At 37.5% G+C, this 16,192-nt stretch overlaps 1 protein-coding gene across 3 annotated transcripts in view; it reads left to right on the forward strand.

The window, feature by feature from the left end:
* Positions 1–15,437, forward strand: part of LOC311285080 (up-regulator of cell proliferation-like) — a 40,167-nt gene extending 24,730 nt beyond the window's left edge. For 2 of the 3 annotated variants that reach the window (XM_084400517.1, XM_084400518.1), the window contains 2 exons: positions 2,551–2,628; positions 10,135–15,437. In XM_084400517.1, the coding sequence (XP_084256643.1) occupies positions 2,551–2,628; positions 10,135–14,747 (4,691 nt within the window). In that variant the 3' untranslated portion in view covers positions 14,748–15,437. The remainder of the gene's footprint in view (positions 1–2,550; positions 2,629–10,134) is intronic. The other variant, XM_084400519.1, reaches the window with a different exon arrangement.
* Positions 15,438–16,192: the final 755 nt, after the last annotated feature.

Genomic DNA, 16,192 nt, shown 5'->3' on the forward strand with positions numbered 1-16,192 from the left:
TACGCAGGGCACAAGAAGTAATTAGGTGTTTTTTTTTTTTTTAATCACTTTTACTCAGGACATGCTAGCTGGCAACAAAGGATTCCATTCATTAATCTAAGCTAAGCTAGCGGCGACCCTGTCAAACTAAAACAATGCATGCACTAAGACAAAAATGCATTTGCCCACCTATCTAAATGTAGGAAAGAAGGTGAATAAGCCCTATTTAAAAACAAACGGTGGAGTTTTCCTTTAAATAACACCAGTGAGATTTTTTTTTCTTGAGAAAAATGAATGCCTATCTTGTGTACCTAATATTTATCCAATTGAGTCAATATTAAATCAAATCACAAGAATTTAATTGAATTGAAATCGTGAAATTTATGTCAAGCAATAATAAAAAAAAAACCCGTAGCTTACCAGAAATTGTACCATGTAAACATTGTAACATGTTGTCACTAAACCTAATAAAATTAGGTTTTATTAAATCCTCCCCAGCAATATTCGGCAATATACGGCTTATTACGGTAATTTCATGCTTTCCGTCAGCAAATGACAGCAGCTTTCTGGCAGTGTACTTTTTGATAGTTTGTTTTTCAATTTGAAATGGAATAGCAAAAACGAGAAAACACGCCTTTATTTGTTTTTTATAAAAAAAAAGATTTCTGCTTGATTTTTTCGGGTCAAAAATGGATAAATGACTTCAAATCCGTTTTGTACATATGGGTGGTCATTGGACGCCCCTTTCACCAGGTCTGTTCAACAAAATCCTAAAAATAAATAAATAAATAAATAGTCCTATGGCTCTGCATACCAGAAATATTAAATATTAATCTGCACCCAGCCGGTTTTATTTAAATCTATGTGGTGCTGCGCTAGACAGCGCAGAGCGGGTGAAGCACAGACCAATGATCAGTCAAGTGTAAATACACAGCAGTCATTATAACTCTTATTTAGACAATATGTTTTGGACAAGGTGTGGTCAGGCACGGATTTAGAAAGCAGAGGCCCCCCTCCCCCCTCATGGCCCAAACTAACACGGCATCTTAATTTTTAGAAACAGTAAAAGGAAGCTGTGGGTTTTTATTCAGTTTAAAACAAAACCATTTTCTCCAACTCCATTTCAGCAAAGGAGATCTATAAATATCTATAAAACAAAAGACAGAATGGAAACTATTACAGAACAAAATCAGAAAAAAGTTTGTGTGTTTTAAGGTGTGTGTGTATGTGTGCTTGGGTAGTACAGCGGCCCGATAAAAATATTCCTGAAGCAGCAGCTCTGGATCAAAGAGAATTATGAGGCCTGCCGAGAGGAGTAGGAGGAGGAGTGGAAGATGAAGATGGCCACAGAATCGCGATGGAAACACTACAGGTGCTGGATGAGGAGCGAGGGTCCTGGACGCATCACTTTCGCTGACGATTGACCACACACACACAGTGTCGTTGACAAAAAGATTGAATCCAATATTGGGTGATGATATAGCATAATAAGTGATTTATAAGAAAAAATTTATAGGCCGGTCATTTTTGACCGGGAACATTAAAAGTGTTATAGGGTTTTGAACACAACCTGAGGGTTAAAAAAAAAACTGTAAAACGGGGTGAGGGGGTCTATAAATAAAGTCGAAACAGTACGAGAATACAGTCTTCCATAAAAGTTGCATGTGTGCTTGCCGTTGTATCACATTGCCGCACAGGAATTAATAACAAGTGTTTCATCTGCAAGTGTTTTCAATTCATTACTCATTGTGTGTGTTTGTGTGTGTGTGTGTGTGTGTGTGTGTGTGTGTGTTTGTGTGTTTGTGTGTTTGTGTGTGTGTGTGTGTGTGTGTGTGTGTGTGTGTGTGTGTGTGTGTGTGTGTGTGTGTGTGTGTGTGTGTGTGTGTGTGTGTGTGTGTGTGTGTAAAGAAATGCGCTTGTGAAGTCGAACTGTGTCGGACATGGATCTACACAAAATAACAGCTTTTTACTTTTATCTGCGCTTTCAACAAAAGGAAATTCTACAGGTGCCAATCTACCAACATGGCATTAGGCTACCATTATAGGACGTTATAAAATATAATTTGCCGGAATAGACTTTAGCCTACAGGCTCAAACACTTTTCAGACTGGATGGAGATATCCAGCTTTATGAACGAATTAATGAATGAATGAGGCATTTATATAGCGCTATATGTCTATGCACACACTCGCAACTTCTACGGAAGACTTTATTCTCGAAATGTTTCTGGTAATGTACGTCACCGCCAGGTCTCTGCCGCCTTCAGCGACTTCCGAAGCACCTGCTTCGGTCTCAAGCGGAGTCGGAGACTGGTGGACTCAAGTACACTTGAATAGGTGTCTGTCAATCCAGCCAGGCAGGGGTTCTCTGTCTTGTCGTGCTGGTGCTGATGCTCAGGTTTATCTAAAATAGCAAGGTTGGATGTTGTGCTAAACCCCTCTTTGCTAGCATCACCGCCGGCAACGCCATGCAGGCTCTTTATTTTTCGTCGAGCCGACTTTTGAAAAAAGTAGAGATGGTTGTAATTATTACTCCAAATTAAATCCTCTCTGCTATCCTTCTCCCTTTTAGCAAAGCGATTTGTGGCTCCGCTGCTCAACCGTTTTTCATCGATGTCTTCTACCGCCTGTCTTGACAACAGTTTTCGCGGTAAGCTGACTCATCATCATCAGATACAGCCGACACAGCCGACACAGCCAAAAAACTGATCATGATACATGATACAAATATTTTTTTGTTAACACACACACACACACACACACACACAGACACACACACTCATACACACTCATTAATTAATTTTATTTTAATTTAATAAAAAAAAGAAAAGAAAAAAGGATGAGGTCACACAGGTCTTGGAGGCCCCCTAGAGGTCGGAGGCCAATCGGCCCGGTGGTAAATCCGGCCTTGGGTGTGGTCATTGCAAATACTATGCAGAACTGCTGATGGTGGTGGGTACCAATGATGTAAATTTAAATTTTACTGTAACTGTAGGTTAATCATAGCCATGAGAGTGAGACAGCGAGATGATTGACTGGACGATAGCGGAGGAAAAAGCGCAAGATAGCCAAACTTTTGTTAAAATATTTATATAATATTTATATAAGTGAGTTTGTCTTTAAAAAAAATAAAAATAAAAAATAAATCAAATAACACTTGAACCACAAACTGAGCGTTCATATTAAAGAGAAATTTCCAAATATATTTTATGATACTTATTTGTTATAATGCTGTTGTTTTATGTATTCCGTCTTAATCGGTTTGTTTTTATTGTACTATTTTATTGTTGTTGTGTTTTCATTAAAAATAACAATGAACCAAAAATAAGCATTCATTTGAAAGGTGAAAATCCATAGGTCTTTCATTTACTTGTGCTACAACGCGGGTACCATCTCATCCGTCTTATTCGTTTTGTTAATAACGAATAGGCTAATGTAAATTAAAAATAATTAAAATTCAAAGACTGGAGGAAGATGTTGTCAAACATTAGAAAAATAAGCACTACGGATGCTGAACGTCCTAACAAATATATTTTCTTGATAAATGTGCAGGACTAATGGATAACACTGGTGTTGTCACATTTATTTCCCCACCAGCACATCCCTATTCTTAATGTTGGATACATGTTACAGGTTGATTCTATTTCATAATAACGCTTTAGGCTTCTTAACCAGCGCCCCTATTTTTGAGAATTTTCTGAAAATGACATACCCAAATACAAACATCTGTAGCTCTTATACCTTATGGGCCACATTCATAACTCTGATCTTTTTTTAAACTAGACACTTGAAACTTTGTTACCCAAGAGTCATTATAGCTCAAAGCAGCATAGGAACACAGTAAATCAAGGTAAAATTTACATGAAAGTGACTCACGATTTCTTTGAATTAACTGTCTAACGTTGGCTCTTAGCGCACTACGAAGACTCTTAAAGGTGCTCTAAGCGATGCCACGCGTTTTTAGGCCAAAAATGTTTTGTCACATACAGCAAACATTTCCTCACTATCCACTAGCTGCATGTCCCCTGAACACACTGTAAAAAACTGCGGTCTCTCTAGACACCACAGGCTCCACAAACGGCAAGAAAAACAAACTCGGCTCACCCGCACCACGAAACACAACAAAACAGTGCTCCAGCCAATCACTGGTAAGAAGTATCTGAGGGTGGGGTTTGTGCGCGACGTGTACACATGGTCCGGACCAAACAGACGAAATTTGGTCAGACGAAAAGAGGTAGTCTCGGTCCGGATCAAACTGATCAAAGGTTTGGTTCTTTTCTAGTGTGAAAGCATTTTCTGTATGGTTCGGACTTTCAGACCATTTACAGGAAGTTCCGGTGGTTCCCGCGTAGCCTAAACAACTGAAGAAGAATATTTATGTGCAGATCTGTCAGTCCTGCCCACAGCGTTTCTTCCAGCTGATTCAAACACACACACACACACACACTCACATATTTGTCCTGCGTCCTGCCGGCGACGATAAAATGTTCGCACAACGAGGACGTTCATTTGGCGAATTTGAACTAGCCTCGAGTATAGTTGGTGCTGCAGGGAGTAATGCCATAATAATAAAAGTATAGTGGCAACGATATGCGTCTGTTCATTCATTCTTGTCAAAGTTACCAGCCAAATTGACAACACGCTGACGCCAGACGCACGTCCGTTTACAAACCAATCAATGTCAAGATGCAGCCCATATAGATGATGACGACAGGACGCAAGTACGTCATGTAAAGTTCTTTAGTGCGCTCGCATAATTGCAATGTGAAACCAAACCAAAACTAACCGAATGTATACAATGTATCAAAACATGAACTTTGGTTCGGACCTTGGTGCGGACTTTCAGGTGTGAAAATGCCCTAAAGGTTTACCATTTCTAGGCGTGTTCCCCGAACTATACCTTAGGTGCTGCTTAAAGGATTAGTTCACTTTAAAAAAAACTTTTGCTGATAATTTACTCACCCCCATGTCATCCAAGATGTCCATGTCTTTCTTTCTTCAGTCGAAAAGAAATTAAGGTTTTTGATGAAAACATTTCTCCATATAATGGACTTCAATGGGACACAAACGGTTCAAGGTCCAAATGACAGTTTCAGTGCAGCTTCAAAGGGCTTTAAACGATACCAGGCGATGAATAAGGGTCTTATCTAGCGAAACAATCGGTCATTTCAAAAATAAATAAAAAAGTTTAAGTTTTATAAGCACAAATGCTCGCCTTGCTCTGTTCTGTGATGCGCGTTAGTGACGTCACGTAATACGCAATTACGTTGAAAAGGTCACGTTTGAAAAAATTCTGTCCTGAAGAAAATGTTCTTTTAGGCTTTTTAATATTAAAGCACCCAGGATACGCACACGAAATGGGCATTTTAAACGATAAACTGACACAAATACGTTTGAATATGTGTATATGGTCCTCCTTCCGCACATTTTTAAACACGTCAAACGTGACCTTTTCAACGTAATTGCGTATTACGTGACGTCACGAACGCGCATCACAGAACAGAGCAAGGCGAGCATTTGTGCTTATAAAACTTAAAGGGTTAGTTCACCCAAAAATGAAAATTCTGTCAGTAATTACTCACCCTCATGTTGTTCCAACCCCGTAAGACCTTCGTTCATCTTCGGAACACAAATTAAGATATTTTTGATGAAATCTGAGCCTTGTCTCACTCCTCCGTAGGCTGCTAGGTGGCCCAAACTTGCTGGCCCAGAAAAGTTATTAAAGAGATCGTTAATATATTTCCTTCTCTCTGGGCCTCGTAGTGTTTTTGCGCTGCGCGTCTGTGTTACACGTCATCACGCATCACACACATGACCAGCGTCGGCCAATAGTGAGTCTACGTGGTGACGTGCAACACAGACGCGCTACGCAAAAACACTACGTAAACTAACTCGAGGCCCAGAGAGAGGGAAATGAATAGTGGAATAAAGTCATTATTTTTGTTTGTTTTTGCGCACAAAAAGTATTCTCGTCGCTTGATATACTTAAGATTGAGCCACTGTAGTCACTTGGACTATATTAACGATCTCTTTAATAACTTTTCTGGGCCAGCAAGTTTTGGCCACCTAGCAGCCTACGGAGGAGTGAGACAAGGCTCAGATTTCATCAAAAATATCTTAATTTGTGTTCCGAAGATGAACGAAGGTCTTACGCGGTTGGAACAACATGAGGGTGAGTAATTACTGACAGAATTTTAATTTTTGGGTGAACTAACCCTTTAAACTTTTTTATTTATTTTTTAAATGACCAATCGTTTTGCTAGATAAGACCCTTATTCATCGTCTGGTATCGTTTAAAGCCCTTTGAAGCTGCACTGAAACTGTCATTTGGACCTTGAACCGTTTGGGTCCCATTGAAGTCCATTATATGGGGGAAAATCCTGGAATGTTTTCATCAAAAACCTTAATTCCTTTTCGACTGAAGAAAGAAAGTCATGGACATCTTGGATGACATGGGGGTGAGTAAATTATTAGCAAAAGTTTTTTTTAAAGTGAACTAATCCTTTAAGATATACCTTCTTACGTGCGACGTTACCCGGTGCTGTCCGTGGCGATGGTGCTGAATTGGTTGATATTGATGAGAATCAATTATTCTCTCGTGCAGGAGCTGCTTCACTGCATTATGTGAGAAAGCAGTGTTTATAAAAGAAGCACTTTAGAAATAGTTGAAATTGCATTTATTTGGACTCATGGGATAGGCCTATTATAAAAAATAATCCAAACTATAATAGCCTATAATAGCCTAGCCTACACATTTTTAAATTGTATCATATATTGCTGCCATGATAACCATTTCAAATTTTTAAGTGCTTTTTTCTCTTCCCATTTTTGTTCGCTGAGGTGAAGCTGTGATGAAATAGTGTTCTTGTAAATACTTTCCAGCATTTCAGGAATAAAAGTTTACATCTTACGTACGGTGCTCGGCAGTGATCAAAAAGAATTTAAACAGTGAATTTTGAATCTCTTCTTGTAAACTCAAAGATGTGGATTCAGACGGCAATTAAATTCCCACACGACCTGTTTGTCAAAAAACAGTAGGTACCAATTTGGCCAGGGATTTTTACGCGGGTTGGGTGAGAAAAAACACTGATATTATGGATTCGGATGGCAATAAAGTAAAAATACAAGCTCATGAGAAACAATTAGCGTCCGAATAGGACTTAACTGACAGCATGCTTTCACTGGCCTTTAAAAGCACTCTTTAATTAAATTAATAATATAATATATATAATAATATAATAAAAAAATATCTAACAACAATCAGTGTAATGACAATTTTATTCTTTGCATGAAAACACTTGAATTAGCCTAACTGAACAATGTATGGGTGTATTAAAACTTCAGAATTATATTCGGATGACCTGCAACAGTGATAAGGTAAAGCTAAGAGTGGTCCAGACCAACCTTCCAAACGTATGACTTACAGAAGGTATACTTAACTAAGAACGTTTCGGGAAACGTGTATTAACGATAAGGTACAGCTTATGGTGTAACGACGTAGAGTTAAGACGGTTTCGGGAAACGCAGTCATGGTCACTTTGAGGCAGCGGTGGAAAGAGTAATACAATATTCTACTCAAGTAAAAGTACTACAACTTCAACTACAAGTAAAATTACTGGACTAAAAATGTACTCAAGTAAAAGTAAAAAGTAGCTAATTTAAAATGTACTCTTAAAAAGTTACTTTTTTAACAGCGGGTGTGGGGTGGGGTGGGGGGCTCTCCAATGTAGGGCTGTAACGAGATTTTCACAGTATGATAACGTCTCAGAAAATATCACGGTTTACAGTATTAATCAATTATTAAATAAATAAACTGTATTATTTAATTATGGTTATTAATATTATCATCAGTTAAAATAACAGTTAAATGAATGAAAACAGTTTTTTTTTTTTTGGTTGAACAAATGCTTTTATTATAACAAAGTTGAAATCATTTGTTTGTTTTGTTTGTTAAAATTTCAATAAAACATGTCTAATAAACTAAATTCAATAATTGATAATGAATTAGATTAGCAACTTACTTTTAACATTAATAATTCATTAAAATGTTTAAAAATAATAGAGTCCTATGAAATGTAATTTATTCAGAAAATGAATGTTTCTTTTTATGATTTAATACAAATATGTTATCAAAAACAGTGATAATCAAAAACTTTTTTTTTTAATCCTTTTGTTGGGGGGGGGGGGGGGGCAGTTCTGCAAAACAGATTTACTAAATTAAACCATGGACAATAATATTTTCCTTAAATAATGTTTAAATAAATAGTATTATTATTATTGTTGTTGTTGTTGTTGTTGTTGTTGTTGTTGTTGTTGTTATTATTATTATTATTATGTTGAGATGTACATTCTATTGTAGGCCTACAATAATATATTTCTGTCATAATTTCTCCTAGTTAAACCAAACTTTTATTTAGATGGGTTGTTGTGAAAACCTGTTTAAGAGTGTATTTGACAAAGGTTTTTCTCAAATAAAATGATGAAAACGCGCATTTATTAATTTTTTCAAAAAAATGGATTTGGATTTTAACCTTTCAAACGAATGCTTATTTTTTGGTTCATTGTTATTTTTATGAAAAGTAAAATAAAAAACTCCCGCATAGTATTAAACTTTTATTAACAAAACGATTAAGACAGAATACATAAAACAACAGCATTATAACAAATAAATAAAAGATATTTGGAAATTTCCCTTTAAAATGAATGCTCAGTTTGTGGTTCACAGTTAACCCTGTGAACAATTTTGAGTCGTTGTGTGTAAACGATTAAAACTGTGTTGTAGTTGTTTAACTTTTGCCTGCCTGTGTTTGGCATTTTGAAACATCACTGTATGAAATGTGTTTTAAGTGAGAATGTGTTTAGAGTTTTGCAAAAAAAGAGTTCATGAGATTTTCTTACAGTTTCAACTACCTGAACTTGTTTAATGTTTTAAAGAAAGAGTGACTTATTCGACAAATTGGTTTAGGCTATTGAGAATTTGGTTCAGAGAATGGGGTTTAGTGTTTTAGCAGTTCAGAAAAACGAACTCGTGGGAACGTGATAATAAGTCGTGGCCACGAGATCTTTTTTTCAAGGTAACGCCATCCTTATGTCGGGGCCACATGATGTGAAGTCGATGTATTTTTCTCATGGCCACGACTTCAAATGTCGAGGAAATGAAATCTATTTCTCATGGCCACAAATTAAATGGATAAACATCCTGTGTGACCAATGCAACCTGGAATTATCAGAAATGGATTGGCCCATAATAATATTTATATTTAATAATTCACCCCTCCCACCTGAGACAGAAGGACCCGCTAGCCCCCACAAACAGCTATATTATACACTGCATGAAGAGTAATATCTGAAAAAGCATGATAGGGGGACTTTGATAGAACTTAAAAATAAAATAAAAATTAACATGCCATTACACATGATGAACATCTTTGCCCCTTTCTGTCTTACAGTTTTTCTTGCACATGAGTGCTATGATTTTAAGAAGTAAAAATAGTGCAGCTTTGGAAATTCCCCCTGCATTCTGTTCCATAGTGTACTCCAATAGACGATAACTACTTTTGAACACAACTGTGCATTCTTTTTTTTTTTTTTTTTTTCACAGTGTGATTTTTAGGGAATTGTATTGAATCCAATTAGGGTCAATTTTTTCCCTGTACCATACAGGCTGTAACCAGAAATGTAACAGTGTATGAGGGTTAAACAACTCAATCTAGACAGCCAACATGCGAGACAGCATGTGAAACACGAACAATACACTACAAAGGAAGAGTGCACAAGGAGAAACTTAAATACACAGTGATGATGAAAAAAATAACAAACAACTGTCATGAATATCAGTGTCCATAGAAACTAATTAGTGGCGGGAAACAAAGACAAAGAAACACAAGGGAATAATGAAAACAAACTAAAAGTCGATGAACTGAACTAACCTGAACATAACTGTGACATTATGAAGGAGTCAGTGGTATGATGATTATTTTATTCTTCATGATAATTGCACTAAATTAACAAATTACATTGACATCCCTAATAATACAACTAAAGATCCCATAGACAAAAACTGTTTTATTTAGGGAAATGCCATTGCTCTTAAATTCATGCAATTCTGACTGGGCAAGAGGCGGCAAATGTTATTCATTTTGTTTTTAACTTACAGGGAACATCATGAAGAAACTCTTGGAAAATTTGGGTTTGGCAGAGTATTATGGGAAGAAACTCACTCTACACACAGTGCTGCAGATCAACAAGAACAGTGTGACAGATGTGCTTGTCCAGTCCCTTTCAGATCTGCCATGGCTGTTCTTGAAGAGACTGATGTTGCTACAAACGACAGCGAGGAGTGTTAAGTGTTCCTCTTCAGATGGGTCAGAAGATTCAGAGTGGGATGATGATCAGGATAGTGCTGAATCAGACTGTCCTCAGTCAGTAAACCCTTTAGACGTTTTGACTGCTGTGTTTCTTTGTTCTGACAGTTTTCTTCAGCAGGAAATGATCATGAAAATGTCCATGTGTCAGTTTGCAGTTCCTCTGCTGCTTCCAAACAGTGATAACAATCAGATCACTCTTATGCTTTGGGCAATGAGAGATATTGTGAAAAAATACAGACCACACTCCCTGTCAGATCCAAGTGGATTTGTGGAAGAAAGGATTGTTCTCTCAGACCTACCGTTAGTGTCTTTTGTGAGACTTGGCAGGTGCAACATTTCCAAATCAGAAATTCTGAATAAACTGCTCAGAAATTCACAGCAATACACCGATACCTTTGTGCACTTCAACATGGATTGTGGAGACATCGACAAGAAAATATCAAATGGCTTAGTTGAGTTGGCTTGGTATCTTCCATGTGGAAACAAGAACATTGATGTCTTTCCTGAGCCAATAGCGATTGCAAACTTGAGAGGTGACATCCAGGACTTTGAAACACAGTACTCTTTTCTTTGTGAGGCTTCAACTGCTGTGTTTGTGTTCTTTGAATCCCAGCTTTTAGATACACAGTTAATTTCAGTTCCCAGTCAGAAACCTACAACTCAGCTATTTTTTGTGGGGGACTCCAACAACTACAGCATAAAAGCTACAGTCAAAAAGCTCAATCTGAATAAAAGCAATTTCATCTTTAAAGCCAAGCAGAATGATGCAGACTTTGTTGACAAAATTCAGAGCAAGTTGCAATACGCAATTAATAACAACAATCACAAAACCTCAGTTGTTTGTTTAGCTGAGATTGCACGAAATCTGGGAATCTTGGTGGACGAGGATACTGAAGAATGTCAGCGTGCAAAAAAAAGTTCAGATGAAATCACATCAAAAATAGAGGATATAGTGCAGTTCAAGAAGGAGGAGCTGCCCTTGCAAGGAGAGATCTTGATGAAACTGGCCAAGTTAGAGAAGGAGGAATGCCGACAGAAGAAAATTGATGATAAGAAGATTGATGACTACAAAAATGAACTTCAGATGCAGAAAAAGAAACTCAGAGAAGAGCAATGCAGCAAAAACATATCTGCCACTATGAGCTGCTTCATCATTGCAATATCAACACCAGAAAGGGCCTACTTCTTAAAATGGTTGAGAATCGCTCTAGAGAATCGATCACATGAAGTACTGCCTCAACTCAGAGAACTGTACAAACAGAAATGTCAAGATGTCTGTGGAAACAAGGCAGAAATTGCTGAGCTTGATAAAAAGATTTCAAACAGTTCTTTAGGAGTGGAGCACTTCATTCGAGAGATGAGCCAGCTTTACGAGGCTTCAGTCTCGCTTCCAGAAGATTCACTTTACCGAAAACAGCTGAAACACTTACCTAGACTCTGTGCTGAACTACTATTGGATGGATTTTCACTTGAACTAGTGGATGGAGATTCTTCAAATGTCCCTGTGAAATGGATTTCTGGTGTGTTTTCTGAATTAAACACACTGGTGGAGTCCAAAAACAGGATTATGGTTGTCACTGTATTGGGGGTCCAGAGTTCAGGAAAGTCAACGCTGTTGAACACCATGTTTGGAGTTCAGTTTGCAGTAAGCAGTGGAAGGTGCACCAGGGGAGCCTTTATGCAGCTTATTAAAGTAGCAGATGATCGCCAAGCAGAACTCAATTGTGATTATATAGTGATAATTGACACCGAAGGACTGAAATCCCCTGAGCTCGCACAATTGGACAACAGCCATGAACATGACAATGAGTTGGCAACTCTTGTTGTTGGACTGAGTGATGTAACAATTGTCAACATTGCCATGGAGAATTCAACAGAGATGAAAGACATTTTACAGATCATTGTTCACGCCTTCCTCAGGATGAAGGAGATAGGAAAAAAACACACGTGTTTGTTTGTACACCAGAATGTTGCTGATGTCTCGGCTCATGATTCAAACATGAGAGACCGTAAATTTCTGTTGGAACAACTGGATGAAATGACAAAAGCTGCAGCCAAAATGGAGAACAAACTAGAATTCAGCAAATTCACAGATGTGATGAACTATGACACTGAGACGGGTGACCACTACATCCCTGGATTGTGGCATGGAAACCCCCCAATGGCACCCGTGAGTATTGGCTATAGTGAGTCTGTGTATGCTCTCAAAAAGCATATAATGGAGATCTTCAGAGGTTACGAGTCCTACAACATCAATGAATTTCTTAAATGGACCAAAGACTTGTGGACTGCTGTGAAATTTGAGAAATTCATCTTCAGTTTCAGAAACAGCCTGGTGGCTGATGCATACATGAAACTGTGCACAGAGTACAACAGATGGGACTGGACACTGAGAAAGCAAATGCACACATGGGCGTTAGAAGCTGAAACCAAGATCTTAAATCATGGAAAATTTGAAAACTCTGAGAAGTGCACCGTTGAAGATGTTCGTTGTCGTTTACTACAGGAAACAGAAGCTAAGCTTTCAAAAGGTCAAAATGAAATTAATGACAAGATCAAATCATACTATGAACAAGAAGAAGGTCATGTTGAACTAGTGGAGAATTATCGACAAGACTTTATAAACTCTGCCACGTCTTTGAAGAAGGAACTTTCAAATTCAGTCAAAAGCAAACTGGATGCAGCTGTTTCACGTAGAAATGGAATGATCAAAGTGGAAGGAATCAAAAAGACATACATGGACACAATGGAGAATAAAGTGCTGAACTTGCTGAAAAACTGTCGTGAGAACAAGTCAGACATGTCAGACTCCATGCTGGATAAAGCATTTGAAAAAATGTGGCAGGAGACTGTCAGGACACTGGCATGCACAGGGCTCGAACAACAAGATATCAGGACAGAAGTTTTACATCATTTGAGAAAAAATCTTCAATCTAGAGGAAGTTCAATGGCTCAAAGCTTAGACAAAGTGAAGGATCTACACAACGAAGGCCATGGAAATTTTGTTGTCCACAAAGGTAACTTTATATACAGGAAGTGGCACGCTCAATGGATCAAGACAGTTCAAGAGATGTCAGACAATCTTATCAGAGATTGTTGGGAATTTGTTAAAGCAAAGAGGGAATGTAATGATAATTATGATGATACATACATCAGGGAAATTCTTAACATGATTGATGAGAAACTTAAGGCTCAGGAAGTTCTTGAGCTAAAGGAAGATTTTGAGCTGTCCCTTAAACTGCACATATGTGGCTTTGCAAGCAGAGAATTTCAAGAGATTCACAATCAATTCATCAAGGAAAACAACCCACGAACAGCCTTGGAGAACTTCAAACATACATACCGCTCTGACTTCATTGACCTTTACAGTGAACGAGACCAGTGTCAGAAGAAAGCTGATGAATTCATGAGAAACTGCCTAAAACCTGCCTTGGAAAGATTTATTTCAGAGAACTTGGGCATGAAAATGGCAGACAAGATGGTGACTGGTGAAAACTCAGCAATTTTCGGATCTAGGACAACATTTCAGATTTCAGTCTTGAAAAATCTTCTCGATGAATCTAAATTTGAAACATATTTGCAGTTCATCTCGTCATATGAACCGTTTGTTAAAGCCTTTATTTTGGACAAAATCAAAAAGCACTTTTCAGTAGAGAACAGAATGTTCACATTGGAGGAGAACCTCGTCAATGAAGTCATCAGTGAAATTAAACAGGCCATTGAAGAGGCAGAGCGAGACAGAAAGATAAATGACATCAAGGGATTTATTGAGAACATCTGTAATAAACTTGTTAATAGGCTTGTTTTTCCCAAGGACGCAGTGGACAAAATCAGTTCACTGAACGAAGCAAATCTAAAAAGATTTGCTGAATACCTTCAAGATTCTGTATTGGACATGGATAAATCACTGAAAGCAAGTTTCAAAGCAAGAGATTTTCAAAGGAAAATATATCGTCTTCAAACCAAACCACAGGATGTGCTGTTCAAACGAGTGCATGGCTGTGGGAAACAGTGTCCATTCTGTAAAGCACCATGTGAGGCTGGAGGAGACGCTCACACTAAACACTTTGTCTCAATCCACAGACCAGAAGGTCTCGGCCGCTGCAGATTTGATGATTCTAAAAAACTAGCGACCGACATCTGCTCTTCTTCAGTGCACAGCAACTCACGCTTTAAGTGCGAAGACACCAACGATCAGTGGCATCCATATAAAGAATACAGCAAAATCTATCCAGACTGGCGAATCGATCCAGACCCCAGCATAGAGGCCTCAGCATACTGGAAATATGTGATGGCACAATTCAATGAGCAGTTTGCAGAGGAGTACGATGCAAAGCCTGCAGAAATACCCTGGGGAAACATCGCAAAAGCAGATGCAGAGAAAAGCCTAAACATCAATTAACTCCCTCTCTGACCTCTGTTTAAATTAGTTTGGTATGATGGTAAGAAAACTTAAAACTCACACCTTAAAATCCAAGTATCCATGAATATTAACTATGACCACAAAAAAAAAAAAAAAAAAAAAAACCCTGCTGGTTTCAATATTAATCATAGCATATCCTGACTAATGCATGAGTGCCATTATACAGAAAGTTGCTTGCACTTACTCTTGCCTTGTAATAAGAAATCATAGAAAATAATTAAACTTAGCGAAATGTTTTATTCCAATAAAATAAAGATGTGTTTTATATATGTAAACCTGTAGTACTAGTTTGAATGTTGTGGTATACTCTTAGTGACAAATAATTATTTTACCTATACATGCATGAATTGGTTTTGTTGACATTCATGACATCTTGAAATGTTCGAAAGAAAAAATCGTGAGCTTCAAATCTTACTCTTTGATTTTTAATCATGTACTGTTACTGTGAGGTGTTTTTCTGAGCTATGTTTGTGATTGTGAATTTGATTTTGATTTGTGTTGTGAATGTATCTCTGTTAACAGTGATTGTTCTGTGACTCTGTTAAGACATATACAGGCATGTCTGTATTAGTGAGGTCACAACACTGCTGACATCTGGATCAGTTTAATTAACATTTGAAGCATTTGCCAATCTCATGAAATCAGTGTAACCTGAATAAATGTTACCGGCATCAGAGTTGTTCTGTAACTTTTATTGTGAATAATATATTGTCTGTCTTGTATCTACAATTGAACAAAGTGACCACCATTAAAACAATCATAAATTATATTAAAAAGCATGGACATATCAAACTTTTATACACATTTGGGTCTTTTATTAGGCCATCTAATGGACTCACTGGGAGTTTTAATGTCTTCTGCATTTAGCCTCTTGCAAATAGTTGTTATTCCTTTTACAATATATGTGGGATAGAGTTGCCTAAATGATTTAAATGTTTAAAGATATCTGAAATGTCCTGCAATTTTACAATCAAATGCGAATGAACATTAGAAATGAGAACCATTGTTTTTTTTCTTTGTTTTACCATTTTTTATAGTTAGACTTTAAAACTGGCCGGTCAACACTTTATTTTAAATAGACATGTTGTGACAAACAACATTCCGTAACGTGATAATGGAAATACCACAAAGACAAAGAAGGATGAAGATAATCTATCTATAAATTACAGAAACGTCTGTCTGTCTGTATGTCCGTCTGTCTGTCTGTCTGTCTGTCTGTCTGTGTGTGTGTGTGTTAACCACATATCTCTCGAACCGTTGGTCCGATGGATTTCAAATTCGACAGGTGTCTTGCCACGGGCACGAGTAAGTGCAGTGCCAAGTTGGACGTTGTTTGGATGATAAATGCAAAAGATATCGTTAAATATATCATTTTTAAAAGGTTGTGGTTTAAAAATAAACATCGGTCAAAGAAGCCCCAAGAA

The sequence above is a fragment of the Rutilus rutilus genome, assembly GCF_951802725.1.
Source record: "Rutilus rutilus genome assembly, chromosome: 25".
Classification (NCBI taxonomy): domain Eukaryota; kingdom Metazoa; phylum Chordata; class Actinopteri; order Cypriniformes; family Leuciscidae; genus Rutilus; species Rutilus rutilus.